The sequence below is a fragment of the Entelurus aequoreus genome, linkage group LG06, assembly GCF_033978785.1.
Source record: "Entelurus aequoreus isolate RoL-2023_Sb linkage group LG06, RoL_Eaeq_v1.1, whole genome shotgun sequence".
In the NCBI taxonomy this organism is placed as follows: domain Eukaryota; kingdom Metazoa; phylum Chordata; class Actinopteri; order Syngnathiformes; family Syngnathidae; genus Entelurus; species Entelurus aequoreus.
In genome coordinates this window covers 61,761,265-61,779,023 of record NC_084736.1, presented here as the reverse complement: position 1 = coordinate 61,779,023, position 17,759 = coordinate 61,761,265, and the positions used below count along the sequence as shown (strand labels likewise).

At 40.4% G+C, this 17,759-nt stretch overlaps 3 protein-coding genes across 3 annotated transcripts in view; 1 reads left to right on the top strand and 2 right to left on the bottom strand.

Moving 5' to 3' along the window:
- Window positions 1-1,318, bottom strand: part of slc7a4 (solute carrier family 7 member 4) — a 32,449-nt gene extending 31,131 nt beyond the window's left edge. Inside the window, exon 1 of the mRNA XM_062051139.1 lies at window positions 1,197-1,318. The gene's annotated coding sequence lies outside the window, so the exon portion shown is untranslated. The remainder of the gene's footprint in view (window positions 1-1,196) is intronic.
- A 2,781-nt stretch (window positions 1,319-4,099) lies between these two features.
- On the bottom strand, window positions 4,100-9,697 carry dgcr6 (DiGeorge syndrome critical region gene 6). Its single transcript, XM_062051136.1, has 5 exons — window positions 9,291-9,697; window positions 8,551-8,711; window positions 7,190-7,290; window positions 6,958-7,098; window positions 4,100-4,782 (listed from the first exon to the last, which is right to left on the bottom strand). The coding sequence occupies exons 1-5, from the start codon at window positions 9,416-9,418 to the stop codon at window positions 4,705-4,707; spliced, it is 609 nt and encodes a 202-aa protein (XP_061907120.1). The 5' UTR covers window positions 9,419-9,697; the 3' UTR covers window positions 4,100-4,704.
- A 2,400-nt stretch (window positions 9,698-12,097) lies between these two features.
- The window catches only part of LOC133651614 (rasGAP-activating-like protein 1), a 53,227-nt gene continuing 47,565 nt past the window's right edge, over window positions 12,098-17,759 (top strand). The window contains exons 1-2 of the mRNA XM_062049595.1: window positions 12,098-12,797; window positions 13,131-13,187. Of these exons, the coding sequence (XP_061905579.1) occupies window positions 12,700-12,797; window positions 13,131-13,187 (155 nt within the window). The 5' untranslated portion in view covers window positions 12,098-12,699. The remainder of the gene's footprint in view (window positions 12,798-13,130; window positions 13,188-17,759) is intronic.

Genomic DNA, 17,759 nt, shown 5'->3' with positions numbered 1-17,759 from the left:
ATATATATATATATATATATATATATATATATATATATATAAAATATATATATGTATATAGCTTGGCCTCCGGCCAAATTTTTTTAACCCAATGTGGCCACCGAGTCAAAAAGTTTGGGGACCCCTGTTATAAACAGTAAGTAGGTTTGTTATAATTATTGAATATAAATAAAATCAAGAGAAAGATGACTAATTCAGTGTTAATATTTTAGTGGGCAACAGGCCCTCTGTAGTGGAAAAGTTGGGCCTGAGGTCAAAAAGTTTAAGAAGTGTTTATATATTTTTGATTAAAAAAAATAGAAATCTAAACACATAACCAACCATAATATATTTTATTGCCTTATATTAAAAGGTAAACATTACAATAAAACATTTTTTTTACAAAATTGGATGCCAATGAAGTCATTGTCTTCTGATTAAAACCCTCTCTGATGACAGACATGCTTTTATTTCGAAGCTTACTCTGCACTAAACAGGAAGTCACCATATATGCACAATTTATTTAGACAAGAGATATTACAACAATTATAGCTATTGCTATAATTTCAATCAAATAACAATTGGTGCTGTTTTAACGTCAAAAGCTGGAATCATGGCGGGGTTTAAGAACTTTTTAGGGGGTCTCATTCCCTATAGCCACTCTAAAATAAAACTAATGAGGTCCATGGGTCACTGTTTCTCAAGAGCTGTAAATAGAAGTGAGTGGGAACCAGCTGACACACCCATGGGCCATTAAGTGAAACCACCTGACAGCTAATATGAGGAGAAATGTTGAGCGAAGAACTGGAATGATAACATTTTGACTTTGAAAACAAACAGAGCCCTGCTATAGCGGTATGTCGTTATGGTAAATAGGCCACATCATCATGCTTATAGTCATTTGTCTTTTTCCACTCACGGCGACAACATTGTAAATTACATAATCATTTCCTGGTGCGAGTAATATCCGCCATATCACAACTGATAACATAATTTCCTATCTGCGTATCAGCATATACGTGACTTGGCTTGCACAACAAAAATACGTTGTCCTAATGGAAAATTAATAATTAATGCCAAGATGGAGGCGGATCACTAGGTAAGCTGTGCCCCTGGATGGAAACACGCTATCCTGTAACATGCGAGTCGCATATAAGGCCGTGTTGTAAGCTAAATAATACATTTTGGTCATGAATTGAAAAGAAACATGAATTTACCGCTGCAGTTTGTTTCCCATCTGCGCCTGCAGGTGTCAAATTCAGTGGGAGGCTGCCGGAGTGGATGGAGCTGCAGTGATGGAGGAGCAGGATGAGCGTGGAGGACTAACAGCCATCATGAGATGCTCCTTAAAGGGCCAGTCACCCCCCTCAACGTGGCCCCGCCCATACTCACCACGACCACGTGACTGAGAGGCACTTCCGGATTTGGCGAGCGTTCCATCTTTGTTTACCTCCAGCAGTGCAGAAGCCAGATGACAACACATAGCTGTTTAGAGCAGTGTTTTTCAACCTTTTTGGAGCCAAGGCACATTTTTTTGCGTTGAAAAAATCCGGAGTTTTGATTGATTGATTGAAACTTTTATTAGTAGATAGATTGCACAGTTCAGTACATATTCCGTACAATTGACCACTAAATGGTAACACCAGAATAAGTTCTTTAACTTGTTTAAGTCGGGGTCCACGTAAATCAATTCATGGTACAAATATATACTATCAGCATAATACAGTCATCACACAAGTTAATCATCAGAGTATATACATTGAATTATTTACATTATTTACAATCCGGGGGGTGGGATGAGGAGGGTTTGGTTGATAACATCACTTCAGTCATCAACAATTGCATCATCAGAGAAATGGACATTGAAACAGTGTAGGTCTGACTTGGTTGGATATGTACAGCGAGCAGAGAACATAGTGAGTTCAGATAGCATAAGAACAAGTATATACATTAGAAATACATTTGATTATTTACATTTGGTTATTTACAATCCGGGGAGGTGGGAGGGTGTTAGTCAAGAGTGGAAGTTGCCTGGAGGTGTTGTTTTAGTGAGGTTTTAAAGGACGATATAGATGCACTTTCTTTTACACCTGTTGGGAGTGCATTCCATATTGATGTGGCATAGAAGGAGAATGAGTTAAGACCTTTGTTAGATCGGAATCTGGGTTTAACGTGGTTAGTGGAGATCTCCCTGGTGTTGAGGTTATGTCGGTCATTTACGTTATGGAAGTAGTTTGACATGTACTTCGGTATCAGGGAGGTGTAGCGGATTTTATAGACTAGGCTAAGTGCAAGTTGTTTTACTCTGTCCTCCACCTTGAGCCAGCCCACTTTGGAGAAGTGGGTAGGAGTGAGGTGGGATCTGGGGTGGAGGTCTAGAAGTAACCTGACTAGCTTGTTCTGGGATGTTTGGAGTCTAGATTTAAGGGTTTTGGATGTGCTAGGGTACCAGGAGGTGCATGCGCCATCGAAAAAGGGTTGAACGAGAGTTCCCGCTAGAATCTTCAAGGTGCTTTTGTCGACCAGAGAGGAGATTCTGTAGAGAAATCTCGTTCGTTGGTTAATCTTTCTGATAACCTTGGTTGCCATTTTATCACAGGAAAGATTAGCCTCTAGAATGGAACCCAGGTAGATGACCTCATCTTTCCTGGTGATAACAATGTCACCCACTTTTATAGTGAAGTCATTGACTTTCTTGAGATTGATTTGGGACCCAAATAGGATGGATTTCGTTTTACCTAAGTGTATGGATAGTTTATTGTCAGCGAGCCAGGGGCAAATACTAAGGAGTTCAGCACTGAGGATTTTTTCCACCCGTGACTTGTCCTTGCCGAATACCAGCAGGGCCGAGTCATCCGCAAACAGGAACAATTCACAGTCGCATGCTGATGACATGTCATTTACGTATATTAGGAACAGTAAAGGCCCTAAAATACTGCCTTGGGGGACTACTTGGTAACCAGTTCAGTTTTAGTTTCATTCTGCATAGCCTTCCCTAAGCTTCAATGCCTTTTCTTAGGGGCACACGCCTTTTGTTTATTTTTGGTTTAAGCATTAGATACCTTTTTACCTGCACGCTGCCTCCCACTGTTTCTGACATTTACAAAGCAATTAGCTACCGGCTGCCACCTACTGATATGGAACAGTATTACACGGTTACTCTGCCGAGCTCTAGACAGCACCGACACTCAACAACAACACATAATTTGCAGACTATAATTATTGGTTTGCAAAAAATATTGTGAAATTAGATAATCTCCCACGGCACACCAGACTATATCTCACGGCATACTAGTGTGCCGCGGCACAGTGGTTGAAAAACACTGGTTTAGAAGAAACCCTTTTCTCAAGATTTAAAATATTCTGTTGAGTTTGCAAGGATTACTATGTCAAATTTCTGTATGAATTTAAAAATGTTTATTCATTTATTTTATTTTGATATTTTCTATATACTTACATAGGAGCAAACATGGATGGTGCAATTTTTTGCATCAAGAAAATGACTGAATATTGTTGGAAACTAAACATTGCTGGTCACCAGGGAAGCGACTTGTGGTCGCTCTTTCTCCTTAAGAGCTCATGCATCCATCCAATCCTATTCTGCTGTTTTTGATAATATATGGCTTGTGTATTTGGCCCTAAGTGGGGTCTGTGGGCCAAAGTAACACATTTTATATTATAGCAGCTATATATTTAGGTTTTACTCTTAAAAATTCTATGTTTGGCTTGCTGCCCATTTTCACTTTGGGCCTTGGAGGCAAAATGTTTGGACGCCGCTGCTCCAAACATTTTATAATACTTTGACATCTGCACAGCAGGTGCTCAATGAATGGTAGCCATTTTGAATGTTTGCCCCTCTGATCCCAAGCCAAAACCCGAAGAGCCTCAGCAGTCTAGGTTTCGGCAATACAACCAAATTTCAAATCAATCCGATATTCAGTAAATGCAAGGCCAGTATTGCTGAAACTTTTTCTTACTTGGAAGTTGGAAAGATCATTGAATGATTTTGCTTTCAATTTGTTGATCGTGATTATAATCACAATAAATCAGAAAAAGATTTTAGGCAAATTAAGAACATTTTAACAATATAAGTCAATGTAACAATACAGACAACATGAAATTTTATTACATACAATTGTTTAATAAAAATAAAGGCAATAGTGCAAAATAAGTAAACAGTAGCAAAAACTACTATTGAGTCTCATTCAAATCCTTTTTCCCTGAGGTATTTTTTTTTACAACACAAAACTACACAGATTATTGTAAAAATAAAACAAAAACCATGCAGAACTGAAAAATAGTGCTCTAATCTAGTGTCATGAACCCAAATATTAATTAATTGTTGTAGAGTTGAAAATTATTTTAATAATTACATGCCTCATGTTGCATTTAACATTTAAGGGGACCTATGATGGTTTTCCTTTTTTCTGACTTATAAATGTTACAATGTTGGATACGCGTATTAAACAATGCCAAAGCATCAAATCATAAAGTTCATGCATTTGAGCGTGGACTTGCACACAGTTGTGTATACCTTGCAATGCTGTGTTTTGCAGTCTTTTTTTAACAGTTAATATACACCAAAGCATATCCAATACATGTTATCTAAACCACAATGAAGTGTGTCAACTGTAGATTAGAATTATCATAGGTCCCCTTTAACTGTGATTAATTAACTTAATATAACCTCCACTCTTATTGTCTTAATTGATATTGTGCTCATTGTCATAAAAGTCCATACTGTGACTCTTTCTGTTGAAGCTTCAGGATCAACTCCAGTAGGTTCATCTGCATTGTTAGCTCCTGACATAATCACAAACCATGGAAAGAGAATTATTTACTGTATGCATTATCCACTGTTTCATATTTATCTCAATCACTTAATAATCCTTAATGTTCCCAGTACACTCAAAAGTCCGATATAACGCGATGTTGTATTTATTGCGGTCATGACACCGACCCCGAATTTTTGCCCGATTTTTTTCCACGTGAGTCGATCGCATTGGTTTTTTTCCCACCAAATTATCGATTATCAATACTGCATCGACCCTACCTACTGGGTCTACTGCCCGCCCAATTCTGTGACGTGGGAGCACAATGCACCATTCACGTAACGTGGGAGCACTATCCACCAATCATCAACCTTTGCCGTTTGCCGGCAGTGACAATTGTTTTTTTACTTTTAAGATGCTGTCACACGGGATATTCGGCTCTTCTGGGCCCTTTTTTTTCATTTGCCTGTCTACATCAAGAAGAAAACAGACCTATTTGTGTCGTTTCTAAAGCGGATCATTGACGAGTGTCCACTTTGAAAAAGATGCATCCGTACAACTGCGGCGAGACAGGATTATTCAGTCTCAACACTGGCAAGCAAGAACAAACTACGAAGCACAATGCAGAGAAGGATTCAAACAACTTAAAGACAGTCATGCTGATGTTCACCGTCAACAAGACAGGAACTCACAAACTCAAACCACTGCAAACCCCCTTTGTTTTCACCACATAAGATGTGATTATTATATTAAAAAAAAAAAGTTAAACGGTAAAAACGTTTTTTTGTTATAACTAGGGATGATGTTTGATAAGAAATTATCGAGTTCGAGTCTATTATCGAATCCTCTTATCGAACCGATTCCTTATCGATTCTCTTATCGAGTCCAGATAGGTTGTTGTATATGGAAAAAAACACACAATATTTGGTTTAACAAAAGCTCACTTTTATTATATAAGAAAACAATTTAATCTAAAAAATAAATAAATATTGACTGTTGCCCCCCTAAAAAAAAAAAATATTGACTGTTGTTACCCAAAGTATATTAAGTGGGATTTTTCAGAAAAACAAATATATAAGGTAACACAAAAACAACCTGTCTCTGTGATCACTATAGGTGTATAAATAATACTAGTGTTAAATAAAATCAGTCCCTTGGGCACAAAACTGGAAATAATACAGCTCTCCAAAAAGTGCAATTCTGCTGCTATTTGACATAACTGTTTGTTATGATGCTTTGACATTTTTGCACTTTATTTCTTTATTGAAAGAAAATTCTATGAAGAGAAAAGTTGTTTGCAAATGTGGTTACAATGCTAAAAAATGAAAAGTTAAAGCTAAAAAAAGAAATACACTTTATTGAGTTAACATTATTTCTTTATAGGGGGAAAGATGTTATGAGCTAGGGAATATAACAACTACACTACCCATCATGCAACGGGAGTGACGAGCATGCGCGGTAGCCCCGAAAAGTGTTGTTGCATGTCGTCACCCGTGAAAGTAAACGTCAAGAACTCAGCCAACACGCCTCGTCTGCATTATTTATAATTAGACAGACAACACATATACAGTGTGATTTTGTTTTGTTTACAAGGAAAGAAAAACAAAAGTTGAAAAAGGGAGATCATGTCATATATGTATGTGCTGCGGTTGCTATAAGAACGTTGCGACAGCTGCCGTAAAGGAGGTGCGTTGCTAGCCTGGTTGCTATGTTTCCGGTGGGTCGTAGAAGTGTTCTTCATGTGTTTGTACCCTGCTCAAATCTCCCAGTAAAGTTATTCATTGGATTATACCTTTTGTTTTGAACTTTATTACACCTTGGAGCACTTTTTCCCGTCCATTTTTTTCCTGCTTTCGCTATCTGCGCCTAATGACTGAGCTACGTGACTGATTTCTTGTGACGTCACACGGAGCATTTCTGGTCGGGACGGGATTCGTTCCGAGGGGTTCGAATAAAGAACCAACTCTTTTTCTTTACTATAGTGGTCTCGATAACGGGTACCGGTTCTCAAAAAGGGATTTGAGTCCGAGGACTCGGTTCTTTTCTTATCGAACAACCGGGAAAACCGGTTTTGAGTATCATCCCTAGTTATAACGCGATCCCGGTAATAACGCGGTCTGGATTTTATGAACCCCAGCAACTGCTTATATTGGACTTCGAGTGTATCTACTGTACTATATCAATCAAGCTGCTTTAGCCTGCTCACCTGGGGATTAGTGGTGATATAAAATCCAGGAACTCCAGCTTTCTCCAAAGTATTCTGTTGATCCGTTACTTTTTGATCAATTTCCACCACAATTTTCTTATCCAACATTCTTTGTTCTTCTCGCACACGGATTTCCAGGGCCTTCAAGAAAACAATTTATTACAAAATGAGGGAATTATGAGAATCCGCGTTGCTTTTTCTGGTAAAAGTATACAGCAATTCCCGCTGTTACCTCTTGCTCAGCTTGCTGATTTGATTTGAGGAGCGCCAGGTTGTGAGACTTGCATGACAGCAGGGCTTCCTTGTGCCTCCTTGTGAGATCCTGCTTTAGGGCTGCAGGTTAGACACACAAAACTGTAACTTTGTAAATGCAAACTCGGATTCACTGATCCATGTTTAAGTCTAAGTTTGACATTGTTTTGATATTTTTCTAACTTCAGGTTCTTGGGCGTCCAGATCGAGGAAGACCAAAAAGGCACAGCAGAGACTTTACTTTCTGAGACTCCTCAGAAAGAACCACCTATCACAAAAAGCCGCTTGTGCCTTTCTATCGCTGCTCAATAGAGAGTGTGTTGACATACTGCATGTGTGTATGGTATGCCAGCTGCACAGTGGCAGAGAGAAATGCACTTCAGAGGGTCATAACCACTGCCATGAAGATCACTGGCTGCTCTCTCCTCTCCGTAGATGAACTGTACAGTGCGAGGTGCCTCAAAAAGGCCCAAAACATCATAAGGGACCCATCTCACCCCGGACATAAACTTTTTGAACTGCAGGACATACCGTATTTTTCGGAGTATAAGTCGCTCCGGAGTATAAGTCGCACCGGCCGAAAATGCATAATAAAGAAGGAAAAAAACATATATATGTCGCATTTTTTGGGGAAATGTATTTGATAAAACCCAACACCAAGAATAGACATTTGAAAGGCAATTTAAAATAAATAAAGAATAGTGAACTACAGGCTGAATAAGTGTACGTTATATGACGCATAAATAACCAACTGAGAACGTGCCTGGTATGTTAACGTAACATATTATGGTAAGAGTCATTCAAATAACTATAACATATAGAACATGCTATACGTTTACCAAACAATCTGTCACTCCTAATCGCTAAATCCCATGAAATCTTATACGTCTAGTCTCTTACGTGAATGAGCTAAATAATATTATTTGTTATTTTACGGTAATGTGTTAATAATTTCACACACAAGTCGCTCCTGAGTATAAGTCGCACCCCCGGCCAAACTATGAAAAAAACTGTGACTTATAGTCCTACAAATACGGTATATGAATAAACTTTGATTGATTGATTGTACCAGAGAGAAATAGTGTCGCTGACCACAATCAAGGCATAAAAAAGAATGACTGTGCATGTGAGCTGTGTACTTTGTATTTTATGTTTTTAATGTATTTGTTTTTATCTTTGTACCAATGTTCTCATGTTTTATCTATGAACTTGCACTAAATGGGTTTGCTTGCAATTTCGTTGTACAATATATAATCACAACAAAGATCTATTCTATTCTATACAACAGCTGAGTGATTATCTGCTATTCCGTCATGTATATTTTCTAGTAAGAGGGCTTACCTTGGTGTTCACAGTGCAACTTTTGCCTCTGGTTGTACAGGTTTTTCTCGGTCAGGTGTTGAATATCGAGGAGGCCTTGCACTATTTCATAAACAGTTCCATCTATGAGTGCCAGGGCCAGATCACCAAGTGTGTTGTAGGACAGGCGTTGCTGGAAGGAACTGTCAATGAGAACTATTAACAGCATAAAACAAGACTTGAACAATTGATTATGAGAGCATTAATCCATCCCAAAACATCATAAAGGACCCATCTCACCCCGGACATAAATGTTTGAACATCCATCCATCCATTTTCTACAGCTTGTGCCTAGAGCAATCAATCCATCCATTGTCTACCGCTTGTCCCTTTCGGGGTCGCGGTGGGTGCTGGAGCCTATCTCAGCTGCATTCGGGCGGAAGGCGGCGTACACCCTGGACAAGTTGCCACCTCATCGCAGGGCCGACACAAATAGACAGACAACATTCACACTCACATTCACACACTAGGGCCAATTTTGGTGTTGCCAATCAACCTATCCCCAGGTGCATGTTTTTGGCGGTGGGAGGAAGCCGGTGTACCCGGAGGGAACCCACGCAGTCACGGGGAGAACATGCAAACTCCACACAGACAGATCCCGAGCCCGGGATTGAACTCAGGACCTTCGTATTGTGAGGCACATGCACTAACCCCTTTTCCACCGTGCTGCCCTAGAACAATCAATCAATATTTTTTTTTATTAATTATTGAAATGCCACTACCTTGGTAAATCTTTGACCAGGGTTTGTAACTCTGACAACAGGTAGTAGTGTCGTTCTTGTTGTTTTATAGAGTCGCCGTCAGTAACTACAGGATAGCCTTCCATCTGAACTACGAAACAATAACACATGCGACTAAGTAACACTTTCACTCAGTGGGACGTGTTGCGAGTGAAGTGTATAATAAGCAAACTATTATAACAAAGAAAAAAAACACAACGGTTTGCAAATATACAACTCAAATAATTGAAAATTATTTTAGGGGCTGTGCGCGTTACGCTTTAACTTGTTAGCATTAGCCCCAGCGAGTTTAGAAACCCTAGCTCAAGGAGGGATGACCACGCCCCTCGCTCCCCGGAGCCCATTTGATTGGTCGCTGCAAAGTCCCTTCTTCTTCTGGCTGCTCTAGCTGATTCCTCATGCAGTAGCGTCACTTTTGCCCCCATCGGTCGCTGAGGGAAAATGAATCGCTGTCTTTTTCATTATGATACCTAGTTGAGGAAGCATGCTATGGAGTTAAATTACTGCCAAAAGTCCACACACATCAATACAGTCTGCAAGGGATACAGTCCGTAAGCCAGTGACGTGCAGTCACTGGAGGCAGGTGAGGCGGGGCCTCACGTGCCATCATGGAAAGAAAAAAAATGTAAAAAGAAAAAAAATGAATTAAATTGTTATATGTATCCAGTTATTATACTATAAAGTTATTTTCCATTTAACATCACCAGTTTTAGATTATTTTTATTCAAAATCACTGAATTTTCAGATTTGCCGTTCAAATACTGAGAAGAGACTTGCTGTGATCAGCAGCCAGTTGAGGCACGTCACTCAGTTGTGCCTCAACATGGATTGCGGACTCGGTTAACTGCTGGCCTGCTATGCAGTGAGACCGTATTGCTATATGAACTATATTATACATTTCCATAGTTTAGTTAGCTGAGGTATATAATGTACAGTGTATTTGGTCAACAACTGTATGTGTGTAACGTATTTGTTGTGCTGAACAATCATAAAACTGCTGCGAAGACGCACTGGCTGAGGCTCGCAGTAATCCCGCCTCCTTGTGCCGGTTAATGCACCCCCACCGTAAAATGCAACCCCTGACGGGAGTGTTATATCAACTAAAGCCTACACTTAAACTTTCCACGTGCAAGATTGAATCTATTTAAAACAGTTATTTAATAAGAAGCCAAAAAGTGCAAAAACAATAATGTTTGTGTTGGAGGAGTTGTGAATGACTGCAGGGCCACAACATTAGGTACACCTGCAGACTGCAGCACGGATTTCATATTTCATTCATTCACAACTCCTCCAACACGAACATTATTGTTTTTGCACTTTTTGGCTTCTTATTAAAACACTTTTTTAAATAGATTCAATCTTGCACGTGGAAAGTTTAAGTGTGGGCTTTAGTTGATATAACACTCCCGTCAGGGGGTGCATTCTACGGCGGGGGTACATTATCCAGCACAACAGCGGCGCATGGACTTCATTTATAAGTAAAGGTAAGACCATAATAAAGTTTTTTTTATTAAAAGTGCTTTTTTGTGTGCTACAGTTTGTATGTGTAAAGTTAAAGTTAAGTTAAAGTACCAATGATTGTCACACACACACTAGGTGTGGTGAAATTTGTCCTCTGCATTTGACCCATGCCTTGATCACCCCCTGAGAGGTGAGGGGAGCAGTGGGCAGCAGCGGCGCCGCGCCAGGGAATCATTTTTGGTGATTTAACCCCCAATTCCAACCTTTGATGCTGGTATGAGCTTTTAAACATAACCCGTTAACTGCTGCCAATCAAATGGTGAATAAGATACTCTTTAGGGTTCATATGTTTGTAAATCTGACTGTGATGAAGTCAGTGCCTCACCAGCCATGAACCTCACCGCACGTCACTGCCGTAAGCACACATGATTGTGCGTGCTGCTGGTCCACTAATAGTACTAACCTTTAACAGTTAATTTTACTCATTTTCATTAATTACTAGTTTCTATGTAACTGTTTTTATATTGTTTTACTTTCTTTATTATTCAAGAAAATGTTTTTAATTTATTTATCTTATTTTATTTTATTAATTTTTAAAAAAAGGACATTATCTTTACCATACCTGGTTGTCCAAATTAGGCATAATAATGTGTTAATTCCACTACTGTATATATCGGTATCGGTTGATATCGGTAATTAAGAGTTGGACAATATCGGAATATCGGATATCGGCAAAAAAGCCATTATCGGACATCCCTAATAAAAACAATTATAGCGTGGCTTATAACCTCAGCACGCATTTCATCCTAATGTCACAATTGAGACCGCATATAATTATAATTTATAGATTGGGGGCATTGCTACGTTTGGCCGCCATTTTGTAGTTTTTGTTGTTGAGCTCATCATAGAGATCTCTGTGAGAAAAACTACAGATTTCGGCCATTTTGCAAGTTTTTGCAAGAGATAGAGACTTTGCAGCGACCAATCAAATGAGCTCCGGGGACCGCGGGGCGTGGTCATCCTGCTCTGTTTCCCAATTCAGGGTCTGCATCCTTCGGAGGACCCGGCCTACGCAGCCTCAGAAGGCGGGACCCTCCGAAGGATGCGTCACCCGTTGTTTAAATGGGACAGTCTAGCCTGCGGAGGATACTTACATTTGAAAGTGTATTCGCTGCCGCTGCTTGTTTTGATTGATTGATTGCGACTTGTATTTGTAGATTTCACAGTACAGTACATATTCCGTACAATTGACCACTAAATGGTAACCCCCCAATAAGTTGTTCGACCTGTTTAAGTCGGGGTCCACGTTAATCAATTCATGGAACAAAGGCGCGCAAAGCATCTTGGGATATGGATGGCCACGAACGATAGTCGCGGAGGAGGGCGCATTCGGAGGAGCCTTCGAATTCGAATGAATTGAGACGGCCTTAGCGCGGCGTTGTGACGTAAGCAGGCCTTCAAATTCGTCCTTCGAAGGATGCAGACCCCGAAATGGTACACAGCTCGGGTTTCTAAACTCTCGACCCGGGCTCAATCAAAAAGGACCACATCGTGCCGCTTTAGCTGCCCTTGTAGATGCCTGCCTGTGAAGTCAATACGAGCATGCAGTGGCTGTCTAAATTCACTAGGTGGCACAAGAATACATTTTACACACCATAGGTGTAAATTTGGAGAAAAAACAAATAGTACCGCAACGGCATTTGAAGCACGGGCGGTAATATGTCTTTATTTATCTGGTGGCAGTAAAGGTAAAGAACAAAAAAATAACAAAAAACAAAAACGGGCAGTTTTAAGACCCCACTCCCGCGCTGCGACCCCCACAGGCTGCCTCACCGGCAGGGCGTGCGTGTGTGCGTGCGTGTGACAAGCTATCAAGGTGCAGTGAGATGAAGACCAGTCAGAAGATAACATTTTGATAAGGACAACGCGCATGGGAGACTTGGATTCTTATCTTTGGCAAAAAATGGCCAAAAACACATCCTTATATTTTCGCATTGTCGAGGGCAGGAACCTCCCAGCCAAAGACGTGTAAGTAATATGTATAGTGGGCTCCAGAGCATGTGGTTTCGTGTAGAACTCAATTAATTTACATTTTTTTTCAGTTCTGTTTAAAAACTTATACTCATGTGTGAGATTATTGCATATTGTCTCTTAGAGAAATAAACAAGATAGAAAGTCAAGATTTATAGTGAGCATGATTATTTCATGTGTAGTGCTTTTGTGGAGATGTAATGTTATTCCTGTCCAATAAATGCTCATAAGAGTTGCTTTGTCATTCGGAGGGAACAAAGGAATGCTAAATAAGGACAATGAGACATAAATGCACCCGAAAGCAAAACATTATTTTGTTGTCATCTTAAGGTCTGGAACCAGTGATCCATACTGCATCATAAAAGTTGACAATGAAGTCGTGGCCAGGTAAGTTTCATATATCAGCTGTCGTCCTGTATTGAAATATTACAAATTCCCCCTGCTATCCTGCACACTTGTAAGCCATGCAGTGTACAGCGTGGTCCCTTATGCACGGAGAACCTGATACTGGTCTGGCCTTTAGACCGTAGGTAACCATGGAGAGGATGCATCAATAGTTGCATGCAGCTACTGTAGTGTAGTTGAAGGAATCATGGACTTTTTTTTTTCTCCCCTCCAAAAAATGTTCTGAGTATGCAGAACATGCAGTGGGAGTCAACATGAACACATAAACTCAGTACTAATTGTTCCAACTGGGAGACTTTGAGAAAGTGTCACAATGGCGTTGTGGTGCAATCTATTTCTGTCTTACAACATCACACATTTATTGTAGGAATAGTTTTCTGACGTATTACTGCACTCCATCCATTTTCTACTGCTTGTCCCTTTCGGGGGTGCTGGAGCCTATCTCAGTTGCATTCGGGCGGAAGGCGGGGTACACCCTGGACAAGTCGCCATCTCATCGCAGGGCCAACACAGATAAACAGAAAACATTCACACTCACATTCACAAACTTAGGGCCACGTTAAACCCAGATTCCGATCTAACAAAGGTCTTCTTAACTCATTCTCTTTCTATGCCACATCAATGTGGAATGCGCTCCCAACAGGTGTAAAAGAAAGGGCATCTCTATCCTCCTTCAAAACCGCACTAAAAGTTCACCTCCAGGCAACTTCAACCCTAAACTAACACCCTCCCCGGATTGTTAATAATCAAATGTAAATAATCAAATGTAGATACTTTTTCTTATGCTTTCTGATCTCTCTCTCTCTCTATGTCCACTACTTGCTGTACATATCCTACGAAGTCAGACCTACACTGTTTCAATGTCCATTTCTCTGATGATACAATTGTTGATGACTGAAGTGATAACAACCAAACCTAACCCCCAACCCCTCCACATCCCACACCCCGGATTGCAAATAATGTAAATAATTCAATGTATATACTCTGATGATTATCTTGTGTGATGACTGTATTATGATGATAGTATATATCTGATAGTATATATCTGTATCAGGAATCAATTTAAGTGGACCCCGACTTAAACAAGTTAAAAAACTTATTCGGGTGTTACCATTTAGTGGTCAATTGTACGGAATATGTACTTCACTGTGCAACCTACTAATAAAAGTCTCAATCAATCAATCAATAGGGCCAATTTAGTGTTGCCAATCAACCTATCCCCAGGTGCATGTCTTAGCGGAGGTGGGAGGAAGCCGGAGTATGACGTAAAATCTTACAATGCAACATTTGGTTTCCTTATTATTACAGGTTCCTAAACTGTATAATTATTTTTATTCTAAAATACAGTCGTACCTGGGTTTTCATTAGTAATCCATTCCCAAAGGTTTGACAAAAATTGAACCAATTTAAAAGATATAGACCAGGCCTGGGCAATTATTTTGCCTTGGGGGCCAAATTTTGAGAAAAAAATGTGTCTGGGGGCCGGTATATCTATTTTTAGGAACACTAATACAAAACCATACAATAATGTCTGATTGAATGCTAAAAATGTTATAACAGACCGCCTTAAAAAAACGGAATGGAAGTTTACATTTCTGAACTGAATGAGACACCCAGAATGTACATGAAAATAAAGAATGTAGAATTTACAATATTAACTATGAACGATAAAACACTGAATATTGACGACATATAATGTCACACTGCCTCTCGATCGACATATTTTTCAATCAAGCGAAACGCAACAAAAATGCAACAAAGAGTGAAATATGAACGCAAAGGGTAAAAAAAAACCCACCTACTACAATCTGATATGTCTGATATATCACTAAGCTTCAGAACTTTGTTGTAAAAATCTCCTTCCGCGTCGGTCCCTGACACCCGCATTTCAGGCTGGCCGCCGTGGAATCACTCTGTGGAAACGCTCCCCACCCACACTGCTTGGTGCCTTGTCTGAGCTGCTCTGACTTAGATTACCATAGTAACTAATTAGATTACCATAGTAACTAGTATATCATGCAAAAGCGCAGATTCCAACCATTGAAATACTTTGTATAGTTCAAGACTTACGGTCATTTGAAAACATCACTGCACATCATAATGGCAGCTACACTTTCCATCTTAAAGATCTAAAAACAATATCTGGGAATATCCGGCGGGCCAGATTGAAAAACTTAACGGGCCACATGCTGCCCCCGGGCCTTAATTTGCCCAGGTCTGATACAAACAATATACGATATCATCAATCAATCAAAGTTTACTTATATAGCCCTAAATCACGGGTGTCTCAAAGGGCAAATTACATATGTTTAGCCAACGATAGAGTTTTTAATACTATCGTTATAGCGTGATAATGCATGTTGATGACACTTTCTCGCTGTGTCCGACAAATTTGACTGCACGAAACGAACGCGTCCTCAACGCAATGTAGGCTACGTTCGCACTGTATGGTGTCCAATTCAGATCTTTTTTGTCACAGCCGATCATTTTATGGAGTCGTTCCAGGGTTTTCTCTACATGTAATTGATCGTGGCGGCCCGCCACAGCAAAACAGAAGCTGCCCCACCATAAAAATAAGGGTTTTGTATGTTAAAATCAATTAAAGTAATATAATGAATGGATGGCTATATATAGCATAGCTCGGTTGGTAGAGTGGCCGTGACAGCAACTTGAGGGTTCCAGGTTCGATTCCCGCTTCCGCCATCCTAGTCACTGCCGTTGTGTCCTTGGGCAAGACAATTTACCCACCTGCTCCCAGTGCCACCCGCACTGGTTTAAATGTAATTTTGATATTGGGTTTCACTATGTAAAGCGCTTTGACAGCAGACAGCAGCTTTATTTTGTCCATTCTTAACATGTACAAGACACATAAGAACTGAAATTACATTTTCGGCACAATCTCGCTAAGAGCAGACATACGTTACAGGGGGACAAGACGGGACCGCCAACGGATCAGCCACTTACAGCGCTCCTTAAAAAGGTGGGAAAAAGGTGACATTGGGAAAGGGGGAAGAGTAAAAAAAATATCAGTCTGAGGCTGGACCCTCAGGAGTGGTCCAGACTGAGTCCGAGGAAAAAACCTCACATAGCATGGCACACATAAACATGGTACATGTAATCACAACAACTCGCAACAGAGGAGGGGGGAGTTGGGACCCTGGGAGCCGGCTGCCGCTATTAAAGCGCTACTCAGCCCCCACAACCCCGGAGGAATTAAGCAGTGGTGAAGGCGTTAAGTTCAGACAAAGACAAGGACACAAGAAAGCAAGCAGAGAAGGAGGGAGCGGAGAAACCGCCCTCACCAAGAGGCAAGACAGAAAAGCGAGTCACTAGAGAAAAGCGCTATATAAATATAATTCACTACCACCACTATATATATATCGCTGATATGTTGGATCCACTATGGACTGGACATTCACAATATTATGTCAGACCCACTCGACATCCATTGCTTTCGGTCTCCCCTAGAGCGGGGGGGGGGGGGGTCACCCACATATGGGTCCTCTCCAAGGTTTCTCATAGTCATTCACATCGACGTCCCACTGGGGTGAGTTTTTCCTTGCCCTTATGCGGGCTCTGTACCGAGGATGTCGTTGTGGCTTGTGCAGCCCTTTGAGACCCTTGTGATTTAGGGCTATATAAATAAACATTGATTGATTGATTGATTGATTGATATATATAAATATATACACAGGGTAAAAGTTTGGACACACCTTCTCATTTCAATGCGTTTTCCTGATTTTCATGACTATTTACATTGTAGATTGTCACTGAAGGCATCGCAACTATGACACCTGTGAAGTGAAAACCATTTCAGGTGACTACCTCTTGAAGCTCATCGAGAGAATGCCAAAAGTATGCAAAGCAGTATTTAGAGCAAAGGGTGGCTATTTTGAAGAAACTAGAATATAAAACATGTTTCCAGTTATTTCACCTTTTTTTGGTTAAGTACATAACTCCACATGTGTTCATTCATAGTTTTGATGCCTTCAGTGACAATCTACAATGTAAAGAGTCATGAAAATAAAGAAAACGCATTGAATGAGAAGGTGTGTCCAAACTTTTCACCTGTACTGTATTAATATATGTATGTATATACCCTATTATTTGTGCACTCTTGAATAGTGATGCATCGCTAAAAAAGACTTTGATCACGAACAGCACTGCCGAAACCGAATGTTGTGATGGCGTAAGCAATAGGAACGCGATTGTCTGGAGCAGAAACAAGATGTCTGCCATGTGTACGAACTTTAATATGGCCTCCATACCCGCGGACAGCGATCTACACAAAGTGCAATGTGCAACTATTAAGAGGGCAGTGAGAGAATTTGCAGTTGGACCAGGAGCTCAAAGCAAGTGTGACATCAGAGAGTATTTATGGGACAGTAGAGGCTGGCCGCAACTATCACTGTTTGTCGCGGACGTGGAGCGACAGAAGTATCCATCCATCCATTTTCTACCGCTGGTCCCTTTCGGGGTCACTGGGGGTGCTGGAGCCTATCTCAGCTGCAATCTGGCGGAAGGCGGGGTACACCCTGATAGACAGACAACATT